A 13,611-nucleotide genomic window follows, 5' to 3' on the forward strand; every position below is an offset into this window, starting at 1 on the left:
CACTAACCTACCCTTTGGTTTGAGCAAAATATCCCTTATATAAACAATCTAAGTTTGCTACTAAAAGCAAATTCAGTTAGAACACGAGATGCTGCTATATAGAGTAATTACAACTGTCCAGTTTCTTGTATTTTGAAAAATAGTCCTTTTGGAAGAATTAACACTACATTAAAAATGCATTATATTAACTGACTCAACACTACTTATAATAGTAACTAAAGAGTGTCTTTCAGGCAGAACACTTTTATATATAAAATTCTCACAGTATTATTGGAAACAAACCAGGCTTGAGCATTAGCAGCAGCCAAACATATACTTGGAACAGTCTAACTTTACAGCAGCATGGCTGATAAAAAGGATAATTCTGCTACCTCTGTGGAGGTGGCTGAAAGCCCTTGGTTTACAGAGATAAAATATATTATGAGATAGTGTAATATACACTTGTTTGGGATATTTAATGTGTTTTAAATGGCCACAAGTTATAGAGATTTTTCCAGTGTGCCCACAAAAAATGCTTATGCCAAGACTATGATTTATTTAAAGCAAATGCAATTGGTTTTGTTTTTTTTAATAAACAAGAAAAAAATATTGCAATGTTTTCAAGAAAAAAAACAAAACAAAACTAAAATGCACAACAAACCCATAGTTATTGTAACTCAATTCCTCTGCTACTTCTGTTATAACATGACTTCTGTTTGACAGAATCAGTTAGGGGGGAATAGGGACATTTAAAGGTGTCTTTGGCTTTTTTGACATTTTGGACAGCCATGAGATGGACTCCAAGACTCCCTAAAGTCCTCCAAGTCCAGAAGTAAGTGCTGCTTCATTAAACAAATTATCATTTCCCTTCCCTAATAGGAGAATAGCATCAATGGTACTTTGTACTACTGACCACAAGATTGTTAAAAACACAATGAACAAACAAATTCTGATAAAATTGGAGTCCTGATTGCAAGTAGATAAGTAAGCATTCAAAAGGGTATTACAAAGGAAAGGTATGGATAGCATTATCATTTAATATTTTAAGAGAGATTTATGAATTATTCCAAAACCCTCCTGGGTATTTGGCAGAAGGGAAAAGGAACTGAAAACTCCTTACAGGACTTCAGTTTGGCAGGATCGGTGCAGTGGTCACCATCACAAATAGTTATTTCTCAGCTTGTATCAGTGATGCAGAGCAGGTGTAGGTCTAGGTAGGTAGAGGTTCATTTTGAAGTATTAACAATGATTTCCAGTAAACTGAATTTGATATTAAATCAGAATTATGCTTAATCTAAGTGCACTAGAAAAAAAACCCCACTTCTCTCTTGTTCTTTTATGTTACTGGTATTTCTAGTCTGGCAGGCATCTCTACCCCATTAATTTGTCTGCCCCTTTAGCACTGCTTTCAACAGTGCACAGAATGTCATCCAGGAGAAGCAAAAAACATTAGTACAATGTATCCTTTCAAATCAGACTGTGTGTAGAAGATTAAATTATTCAGTATCATGTATGAAAAGTGGCATTACTTTTAATCACCTTTCTGATGACATTCATCGTTGCTTTCATCAAACAGCAAACCACACTACAATGATGGTTTATAATCCCTTTCCATCAACTTTACTTGGGTGCTTGAGTTACCATCATGTTCAAGACAGTGTAACAGAACCCGTGAATTTTGTAGCAGAGAGTATTTGAAAGGTAGAGAAGGATTTCCTTATACAGTACACCACAAACTAATAGCTACAGTAAAGCCCTTTTCACAGCTTCCCATTGAATTGGGATACTACACCATGGAGCATCTCTCCTCTTCCCTATTTACAGTTATCCTAGAACCCGGAGCACACACAACCAACAACTGTTTCAACTCTATCACCAGGCTCATCACTTATATAGTGCTGTCTTACCTAAGGAACTCTTATTTTACAAGGGGGGAGAGAGAGAAGAAAGTTTAAATCTTCTCAATTATGTCCCAGTTGTATGTAGCTGAGGACAAAGAAAAGACCTAGGCTTCCTATGGGAGCTGAATTATTAGCATAAATGCTTTCTAAAAAAGGAAAATAGCTATTCTATTGCAGAAAAAAAGATTATTTCAGAAAAGGACTCAAGATTGCAGTCAAAAGTCATTTTGACTGGATTAGATACCAAAACTTTCCTCCAAAGTGTGGTTTCATGTGGTAAAGCAGAGCTTCCTAAACGTGTGTTACTTGAGTATGATCATCACTGTAGTTGCAGCTGGAGACAGCTGGGTACAACCCAGCATTAGGATCCACGACAGGGGATGCCATCAGCTGTGCATCTGACCGGGAAGGAATTCAGATATTTTGGCATGATTTTCCTGTCTTTCACAGTGGGCTTTGAGCATCTGTTGGGAAATATATGTTAGTTTCAGAACTCTTGTGAACAGCCCAGTATAGCTTTTGAAGATGGAATAGTATAATTTTTTGAAAGGCTATAGCAATTTTTAAATATTAACATTTTGCCACATTTCAAAGAATCACAGAAAAAATTCAGTGTGGAAAGGACCTCAGGAGGTCTCTGCTTCAACCTCCTACTCGAAGGGAGGAAGGATAACCTGACAGTAGATTAGGTTGCTCAGGACCTTTTTCCAATCGAGCTTTGAGTATTTCCAAGGGTGGAGATCCCAATAGCATTCTGGGTCCTGTGCCTGACCTGCAACACTCTCCCAAGGAAGAATTTCTTCCTCATGTCCAGCAACAATTTCCCTTGCTGCAATTTGTAACCATTTCCTCTCTTTCCATCTCTGCTGCCTGCTAGGTAATGGAAAACTACTATTAATTCTCGCCTCATTTTGGTGGTTTTATTTTTTGTGTGTGTGTATGGGGGGAGTGGGGTGGGGGTATTATTTTTAGTGGGTTTTGGGTTTGTTTTTTTTTCTCAATTAAGTTTAACTCTGATATTGGTGGTTTTCCAAGAACTTAAGTTACCTACATTAAAGAACACAGGCCCTATATCCTAGATGATAATACAGACAATACAAAAGAGAACCTAGTTGGTGATGAGCTATTAATTTCTGCAATGGGGACTGGGGCTCAATTCAGATTTTAGCCAAAAACATCAGGGTCCTCTTTGAGCAACTTGAGTGAAGAAAAGTTTTTGCATGACATGGCAATAGTAAAGGGCCTCACCAGATGAAGAGCTCCAAAATGATAATATCCTTCAGTGTGGATTTGTATTCTACAGCTATGTTCTGACCACGATCAAACTGGCATCTTTCCACATTCTGCATTAGCTGAGGTTAATTTTTCTTGTAGTTTTTCAAATAAGGTGAGATGCATTAAAGAGATTGAATCCCTTGTAGTGAAACGTGATGTTGTAAAAGAGAAGACAGGAACTCACTAATTCTAATCCCTAGACAAATATATAACAAAATTAAAACAAAGATGAAAGTGCAAATAGCAGCCCTAAACCAAGAACCCAATATCCTTTGAAGATATTCCAGCTGGCAACTCATGTAAGACAAGTCATTCACTAGGGTGATCTTATTTCACCAGCCCAAAAAAACCAAGATGAGGTGGCAGTTACATTTCCTCTAACTGGAAGGAAGAAATCACTTTCTTTTTCTACTAGTTTTCCTTCCTAGCAATACTATATTGAAAACACATAGCTTTAAATTTTAGGGTATTCATGACTGCCTAACAAAAAAACAAACCAAAACAAAATTCCCCACAACAGTAACAAAAAAATAAAACCTCAAACAAGAGAAGGATGCACTTGAAGGAATATATACAGACAACAGAATTGATACAGGCCACGCTCCATGAGACTAGGGTTCTATAAAGAAGAATACTTAGTCAACAGAAGTTGTTTACAACATCACATTTTAATGATTCCTGAAATACTATAAATTTTCTCATTATGTAAATCTATTGGAGACAAACAGTAGGCTGACATACAGTGCAGAATTAGGATTATTTTCATAAATTTGCCTAGACTTTCTTTTTCCTTTTTTGGGAGCTGGAGGTGTGAGAAGTATGTGAAGAATAAGAACAAGAAAATGGGATTCTGTCTACAAATTTGAAAACCTTGAAAGAAAACAAACAAACAAACAAACAAAAAAACCCCAAAACCCAACCAAACACCTCAGCCTGCACTGTTGCAGGGCTCATTGGATTTACCACATAAAACATTAAGTCAGTCCTGTTTCAGCACCTTTAACATTCTTGTGCTCTTTTCAAGATCCATGCCCTTTCACAAGATTTGGTCACTGAATATTCAACTCATCAATTACGCTGAGTAGCACTTTTACTGGCATTTGTCAGTATTCATAAATTTCTCATTTTCTACTAAATAAAACTCCTCAGATTCTGCAGTTCTTTTAAGCCTAACCAAATGCCAGACGTTTTGAGTTCTTGGTATCTTAAGTGAAAATGGAAAACACAGAACAGGCCTCCCTGAGCAAACACAGAATTGAGAGGGGGTTTTTGTTTTCTTTTTTTTCCTTTTTTGTCCAAAAAAGATCCGCCAAAGTACATACAAACAAAAATTCACTCTCATCAAAGTCTATGGAACGGGATGTTTCAGATAGAAATTCCTTGGCACCACAGATCCTATGGACAGATCATTCTCTCACAGAGTACTCAGTTGCTAAAAAATTTTGTTACATTAATCCAATCCCCCCCCCAGTCTCCACTGTACTAATTTTTACTGAGCAACAAATGTCTAGGAACATTGCTTTTTATAGGCCAGCACACCTGGTCTACATTGTAGGCACAAACATGAAATCAATGTTGCTATATCTCGTAACTTTAAAATGATCTAATTTATTATCTCAATTATGATAAAACAAGGCTTAAACTTAAGTCTAAAAAAAAACCTCTGCAGTCTCTCTCTGCAATCCTCAAGCGTTACTTGAGTAACAAGTGTCTCATGCTTGTAGCCCAACACCACCCTCACCACCAGGAACTGCCCAAGAGTATTCTATCCACCAGGAAACCTACTAGAGGATATACTCCCCATCCCAGAAGTTACAGCTTTTCTCCATCATCATCACACAGCTCTGTGAATTAGAGCACACCCAGCACACTCTTACATTAAAGACAACACTGAATCACAAACTGATTGAGATTGAAAGGGATGTCTGGAGGTCATCATGTCCAACCCCACTGCTCAAGCAGGGCCAACTAAAGCAAGTTGTCCAGAACCATGTCCAGATGGCTTCTGAATATCTCCAAGGATGGAGACACCACAACCTCCCCAGGCAATCTGTGCCAGCACTCAGCATCCTCACAGTAAAAAATAATTTAAAAAAAAAAAAATGATGTTTCCTTATGCTTAGACAGAACCTCCTCTTTTCCTCTCACTGGACACCACTGAAAAGAATCTGGCTTAGTCTTCTTTACACCGCCCTTCAAGAAATTTACATACATTAATGACATCCTCCCTCTTCTCTGGGCCAAACAGTCCCAACTCTCTCAGCCTTTCCTCATATGAGAGATGATCCAGTGCCTTATTTATCTTAGAGGCTCTTCGCTGGACTCTCTTCAGTAGCTCCATAGCTCTCTTGTACTGGCATTTGTGGAGTCTCATGAAGTTAAAAGACCAAAATCAAGTTTATATTGAAATGTCTTCATGTCTTAATACTATAGGTCTGATCACAACCCTGTGAGTTTAATACCATGCAATGAAAACTGCTTTAAGAATACCACACCAATCTACAAAATAACTACTGACTAGAAAGTAGAGTCTATTAGTTATCTAAAATACATTCCCAAGACACATAGGAAACCGCTATGTAGTTCAAAAGATGAAGAGCCCATTCAGCTGTAAAACTTCCTTGCTTGGCTTCTGCCCCCTACAAAGAGATTGGAAAAGGATGAGAAACAGCACCAAACTTTTTGGAATCAACAGCCTCAGGTTTTGTAAAGGAACATCATAAACTTTGATTTTGCAGACTGATCATGCAAAAATGTTTGACTTTGAGAAGGCAGCTTTTGTAGAATAAGAAAGAAATTAAAAGTCACAAAACCCATCAGGCTGGGACAAGACCCGTCATGGAAATGGATGACGTCTAATAACACAAAGTGCAGACTCCCATAGGGTTCTACTTATACCAGCTAGTTTCAGTCATTTAGAAGTTGTGCATCTAGTCTCAGTGCTGTTTGTAGACTATGTCTAAACTCTTATAAGATGAACAGGACGACTTGCTCTCAGCAGGTGGCTATGACTTTTTAACATGTAAAGTTCAAACATCAAGCATTTAGATGGATGAAGGTAGGCAGAACCACCATCTTGGGAAGCAACTTTCCCCCATCCACCTCTACCCCAAAGAAGTTCTGCAATAATACTTACATAACTGATCAATCAACATAGTACAACTATGGAGAAGGGAACTGCCATCCCAAAATGTATCAGGTGATGTATTCCCTATCCCTTGGACTGGGAAGTATTCCTATCATTGTGCAGGGGGCCTTTGTCTAAAATATTATATATAGTTCTGGTCACATATTTGCCAGAAATATATATCCACAAAGCAAGAACAGATGCAGAGAAGGGATATCAGCATGATCAGACAAGTGCTGACATGATCTTAGAAAAAAAGACTGAAAGAGGTTGACTTATTTAGCTTAGTCAAACAAAGCCTAAGAAAAGATGTGGTTGCTCTCTAAACTATGAAGAAAGCAAGCCCCAAAGAGGGAAAAGAACTATTTATACTAAAAGGACATTGCTGGCACAAGAACAAATGTTTAGAAATTCACAGCAAATAACTGTTGACAGGATGTCAAAAAAGGGCTCCAAAGCCTTAGAGGAATAACTTTCCAATGGGAATAATGGGCACAACCGAGTGAATTTTGCAATTAAAATTAGTATTTTTGCAATTAAAATTTAGATATTCTAATATGAAGATTTAAGATTAAATGGTACCTGATATAGGAACAGACTGAACTTGATCCAAATTGTGTTTTCTTGTTCTATGCTTTCATACAAGAATTACTATTTGCATCTACCCTCCCTCAGTCCAGGTCAACATCCAATCTCATCCTTGCCTTTGCCTTATGCACCTCCAAATACAGTCACATTACCCTCCACATCCACTCAAGTGCTTTGTCTCAAGCTACTCCTGCCACTCTCCCTTCTACTACCTCTAAAAATAATACTCCAAGGCAGATATCAGACAAGTAAAGTTTCAGCCCAGGCACTCGTAGCCTTTCCTGGACACAGCATTCTTCTGTTGAACATTGGAGCTGCATCCTTCTTTGCAAAAGGTAACTGGAGTGGTCAGAAAGAGGGAAATCTACAGCAGTTTCCCTTGCTGAATTTTTTTCAACCATCGCTCTTTCTAGCATTTTCTTGGCCTGACCCCAAGAGTAACTTCTATAGCCAAGAAATTAAAAAATACATAACTGAATTCTTACAAATTTGGTGTTAAGACTGATCATTCTGGGCAGGCTGTTATCAGCACAGGCAGAAAAAAATGGGAAGGTGCTTCACATGTACATTTTGCTATGTTATGGGTGATGCTCCCATCAGAACGAGATGAAGGGAGGGCTTAATCACATGTCTGGCCTTTACTTGTGCGAGTAAGCCACCGACGCTTAGCCTGCAGCAGTTCAACCTAGACTGCGTGCCACTGTCTCAACGTATGTGAATCCTTTTTTGTCACTGAGAATTCATGCCATGTTGCACAAAACGGTTCCACTCCTACTACATTTGAGCAAGAAATAGTCTCCATTGCTAGGTTTGGGTCTATTTTTGGATGTAACCTAAATATTGAATGTCAAATCACAGAGAGGTCACTAGACTCTGAATGTAGAAATATCTTCCAGGTCTTTTGTGTAACACAATGGACAACACAAGCAAACAAAAGAACTGTAACAATCCATGGTCACATCACCATCCCAGAAATACTCAGTGAACAACTGCATACTGTAGTAACCCCATTTGGTCTCTAATACAGCACAGTAGCGTAACATGCTTTTCACTGAGCTGTCACTTACGCTACATTGCAGAAAGAGCAAAATATTGAAAGATAAAATTACAGGTCACTATATCTCTGTTTCTGCCATATATAGCTCTATTTTTAGCTTTAACCTAAATAGAAGATGTAAAAGCACAAAAGGGTCTCGTGCATCTATATATGTAAAAATCACTCAAGCCTATCAAGCACATCAAGACCGAGAATAAAGTTAACCTAAATTTGGAAAATACATTTAACTTCTGGAATTTCAATTAACTTTTCATATATGGAGACTTTCTTTAATCTTCCACATACAAAAAACTGTAATCTCCCTCTCAATTAAAAAAAATAAAATAATTAAGGACATTTAAGTTCTGCTAAAATTGCAATTTTGGAGTATTTTCCAGTGCCTTGAATTATAAGTATGGAGTTGCTCCTAGTGCCTTTTAAATATTTTATGCTTTCTTTTTGTTACATTCATATTCTTAGGGAGCAATACAACGATCCCTCCTCAGAAGTTCAAAAGGTGATTTATGTTTAATTCCAAATGCGTCAGTCTGAAAGCACTTAAAGACAAAATTTAATCAAAACCCAAAATAATTTTTTAACTGAAATTTCTATTGATAAATACAGAAAAATTATAATCCTCTCATTTTAATATCAAATAAGGAAAAATATTCCTCACTAATAAAGTGACTGTGATCTTTCTGCACAGAAATCCTATTTAAGTCCATAGGGATTTGGACTAGGGAATAGTTTTCAACAAGGAGTGACAGTTCTCTTTCTACCTCAGATGACTGTAAACTATTTCCCAAGCATCTCTTTAACATAATTATACTTTATTTTAAACCTTGTTGAATCTAAAGCATGTACAGTAACTGCAGCTTCTTCTCACTCCTGAGTATTTGAATTTGAATGCTGTTTTAATACTTGCAAATTTTGCAAGAAATAAGTCAATTGTATATATACACATATATGCATGCACGTGTATGTAGTTGATTCTCCACTATACCTGCCTCTGGACTCATCACCACCAAATGAATAATAACCAGTGACTGACTCTGCTCCTGTACTCCGCTCGATTAAAGCGTAGCCTTTGGACTGCCAATGTAGGTGACATCTCTGCTTACCCATTACTACCTACTAGGAACTAAGAGAATAAAATTGCCCAAGGTGACATCTGGGATTTATTTTTCCCATTATCAAAAGCACCTAAAAAGGTCTCTCATATTTCAAGTTTAAAAATTCACCTGAATGACTGAAATACAAAGAGATGTAAAGAGATACATTTTGGTTGTTCTCATTACAGAGATCAGGGATACTTTTGCATTTTTATTATTATTCAGTCCAATAATGTGTTGATAACCTGAGTTTCAAGATCTTGCTCAACAGGAACACAGCAATTAGTTGCGCCAGGGGTTTTTTATGTCACCTTTGTTGTAGAAATTTTGCAATTATGAACTACTTTCCAGCCAAAGATATGCCCCCAAGACATTACCAGGGCTCTTGCAGACACCTCTTAAGTTAAGAAATCGAAAAAAATGTTTTAACTCCCCGTTACAAAGGTTCTAGCTCTGCTTTTTTTTTTTTTTTTCAGATGCTCCAAATAATTAATTATATTCCCAAAGTGCAGCAATGCATTAGGCACAAATTCTTTCCATCCTGCCAACTGCTGTTTTCCTGGACTCTGCGGTTTCTTACTGAATTACACTGAGACTTCTGCTTTTGCAAGATTTATTCCAGTGCTGCCTTTCCATAGTGAGAGGCCCCTGACATGCACAACCCTCTACCATGACAGAGAATAGAACTTAAACTTGATTATGAATTTGATTAAATACTAGGTAAACGATCACGAGCAAATCAAGTAATAAATATTTGAAAAAAAAGATCTTTCCTGGTCAGTAAGATTTATGTGGAAAAGATGTTTGGAAAAGAGTGAGAGGGGGGGAAAAAACCCCACAAACCAATTTAACCTTGCCAACAGATAAATAAGAGAAGGCATAATAAACTAATTGCATAGTTAAGAGCAAATCAGGAATCTTTTCTAAAACAAGGGGAAACTCACTAAAAATATATTACTTGGAAATTCAAGAGTTAGAAAAGGAAGGACTGAATCTGTATTTGATAATCAAAGAAGATGCTGAAGCTACCCCTACACCAAAGTTCAGAAAGGGACTGACCTTTTACATGTATTTAAAGGTACAAGAATTATTTAAAAAAATGAAGATAAACATAGAGGTTGTCCTAAGTCTGTAACCATTAATAATGGTAAATTAGGATAAAAACTGCAGGAAGCAGATGATACCATGTCTGCCTAACATGGGTTCTTACATTTGCCTTAAAAACATCTGGAACAGCTCTCACAAGAGTACTGGCCTGGACAGAGCCAAAAGTGGTTCATTACCATTATGCACACTAAGGAAATTTGACAGTTTGCAGGTAAAACATCTCAAAACTTCCCAAAAATATAAAGACTAACAGCACCTATTAAAAATACAATCGGTGTTATTTTCCATATAAGAAAACTGAGTCTTGGACAAATGCCACAGCAACACCCAGCAGATCAGACCTGCAGACATATCCCACCTTGGAGTCCTAAATTGTGATCAAAGTAAGATATTTTCTCCTGCAAAGTCACCCATCACACTACTGAGAAGAAACCAGATTGGCCAGAGGCTCAGAAGATAATTATTTTAGATTCACAAAACCTATTGATTGTTTGGAAAGAGAGATGAGCATAACAAACTACATCTAAAGAGGTTCTGGATATTGACTTCCTGCTACCCCACCATAGACTTACCTTGGGCATTGTAAACCAGCATCTTGGCTCAGCAAAATGCTCAACCCTCAATTAAAAAATCCCAGGAACTGGGGGAGGGGAAAATAAAATATAATAATTAAAAAAAAAAAAAAATCACAGGCTTTGGACCCACCCATGGGTTAGAAACTTGCATGGACTCTTATCATGCCCCTACACAGCTATCTGAAGACAATGGCTTGGCTTGCAAGGAATTTAGTTTTCATTTACACCTTCTTTACCTTTAGTTATGTCTGAAGATCTTAAATGTTTGTGGAAAAAAAAAAAATCTCTTTTGTCATCCCATGATCATATTTCACCCAAAGATATCTTAGCTTTAGGAAAGATATAAAAGGAGCTGCAGTTTCCTCCAGGCACCATGAGATGACACCTGCTCTCCTATGAATACCCTCAGTACCTTCTTCCTCACTGACAGCAACCCAGTGTAGACGAAAAGGCCATGTGCCTGGGAGAAAAAAAGTGAAAGGAAGAAGTACTTACCACGAGGACAGCACTCAACTGATCACTTTGGACCTGCTGCACTTGGATGCAGGGTCCTGGCACTTGTAACCTTGAGCCGCTGGGAATGTTCCCAGCATCACCATTTGGAATGCTGTTGTTACTAGGCCCAAGACCTACAGATGCCCTGTACAAGTAGGTATGGGTCAGTTTACCCACACCAGTGACCTCCAGGATGTCTGGTGGGAGGTGGGAGCTGGGAAGCATGTGCACACTATAGCAATAATTCTCATACTCATCAGCTGGGCAGCAGCAGTCACTGCAGCAGCAAGTCTGGCAGCGGCATAGCCGCACAACAGCAAGAAAGAGGAGGAACACAGCAAAGATGAAGGAGACACAGGCAAGAGAAATTATCAAGTAGATGTTTGTAGCATTGAGCAGTGGTGGTGGCTCCCCACTGTCATCAAAGTCCGGCAGCACCTGAGGCAGGGTGTCAGCCAACAGGATGCCCACTGTCACTGTAGAGGAGAGGGGTGGATCCCCATGGTCCTGCACCACCACAACCACCTTGTGCTTGAGCAAGTCAGTGGAGCGCATGGAACGTGTGGTGCGCAGCTCACCAGAGTGTGGTGCCAAGTGGAACAGAGTGGAGTCAGAGGAGTGGATGAGGTGATAGGAGAGCCAGGCATTCTCTGCATTGTCCTCATCATCTGCCACCACTTTGGTCACCAGGTAGTCCTCATCAGCCAGGCGGGGCACAACTTCCACAGCTATTGAACCATTCTGGCCAGTGGGATACAGGATGGCTGGGGCATTGTCATTCTGGTCCGAGATGTAAACATGCACAGTTATGGCAGCACTCAAGGCCGGTGACCCATTGTCCTTGGCTTCCACTTGGAAATGGAAGCTCTTAAGCTGCTCAAAGTCAAAGGCACGTGTTGCATAGATGCTCCCATTGGCCAAGCTCACAGACAAAAAGCTGGCCAGGGCACTGCCCGCAACTGTGGAATTCCTGAGCAAGTAAGAGACCCGTCCATTCTCCCCCATATCAGGGTCAGACGCTGAGACTTGGTAGAGAAAAGCACCAGGTGGATTGTTCTCCTCCACAAACATATCAAATGCATCCGCACTGAAGACGGGGGGGTTATCATTCACATCAGAAATCTGCACCCAAATGGTCTTCTGAGTGCTGATGGGTGGAGAACCCAAGTCTGTGGCATTAATGGTGACATTGTAGCCACTGGTCAACTCTCGGTCCAAAAGCCCACTGGTGACCAGGCTGTAGTAGTTTTCGAGGGAAGGCTTTAACTGGAAGGGAAGGTTATCAGGGATCTGGCAGGTTACTTTCCCGTTCTCCCCAGGGTCCTTATCCATAACACTCAGCAGAGCAATCACTGTACCAGGTTCGGCATCCTCAGGAATGGGACTTGAAAGGGATGTAATTGCTATCTCTGGACCATGATTGTTCACATCAGTGATTTCCACCAGCAACTTAGCCGTGCTGGACATGCCAAATGCCCCGTTATCCCTTGCCTCAATAAGCATCTCGAGGAGAGGTCTCTGAACAGCTAAAACGCCATTGACTGTCACCTCCCCATTGTGCGGGTGAATTAAGAACATCCGCTGTAGATCAGCAGAAGTAGTATTGCTAAACAAATACCTGATCTCTCCATTTGGACCTTCATCCAAGTCCGTGGCATGCACTTGCACTACCAAAGTGCCACTTGGGGAGTTTTCCAAGATACTCGCCCTGTAAACTGAGTGCTCAAATTCTGGTGCATTGTCATTGGTATCCAGCACGGTCACAATGACCAGGACATCACCGGACTTTGGAGGATCCCCACCATCTTTGGCTGTAAGGACAAGTCTGTGGGTGGCTTGCTGCTCCCTATCTAAGGCTTTCTTCAGCACCAATTCAGGATATTTACTCCCATCCCCACGTGTCTGCATTTCCAAATGGAAATGTTCATCAGGGCTCAGAGTATAATTCTGGACACTGTTGGTCCCTTCATCGAGATCTTGGGCGGTGGGGAGTGTAAACCGTGCCCCAGGTGACAGGAACTCAGGCACGTTTATGTGATATTCACTTAAGGGAAAGCTGGGGGAGTTGTCATTTTTGTCCAAGACTTTAAATTCCATCCTATAAAGCTCTAGAGGGTTTTCTAACACAAGTTCATAATTCAGCAGACAGACAGACTTTAATTCACAAAGCTGCTCTCTGTCTATGGGCTCATTAACGGACAGAGCCCCCGTGCTTGCATTGATATTAAAATATTGCTTACTTGAACCGGTGATCACGCGGAATTTCCGAGCTGAAAGTGTAGCTGCATCTATTCCTAAATCCTTCGCTATGTTCCCGACAGACACGCCGCGCTCCATTTCCTCAACGATGGAATACACCACTTGCCCATTCACCGTGCAGCAAATAAGGCAGAAGAGCATTAGATAGACCCACATT

The 13,611-nt window shown here is 39.6% G+C and overlaps 1 protein-coding gene across 1 annotated transcript; it reads right to left on the reverse strand.

Moving 5' to 3' along the window:
- Positions 1–11,195: 11,195 nt before the first annotated feature.
- On the reverse strand, positions 11,196–13,610 carry PCDHAC1 (protocadherin alpha subfamily C, 1; the record flags this gene model as incomplete). Its single annotated transcript, XM_010164290.2, has 1 exon — positions 11,196–13,610. A coding segment is annotated over exon 1 (2,415 nt), but the record flags the coding sequence as incomplete, so codon positions are not given.
- Position 13,611: the final 1 nt, after the last annotated feature.

The sequence above is a fragment of the Antrostomus carolinensis genome, unplaced genomic scaffold (assembly GCF_000700745.2).
Source record: "Antrostomus carolinensis isolate BGI_N321 unplaced genomic scaffold, ASM70074v2 scaffold45603, whole genome shotgun sequence".
NCBI lineage: Eukaryota > Metazoa > Chordata > Aves > Caprimulgiformes > Caprimulgidae > Antrostomus > Antrostomus carolinensis.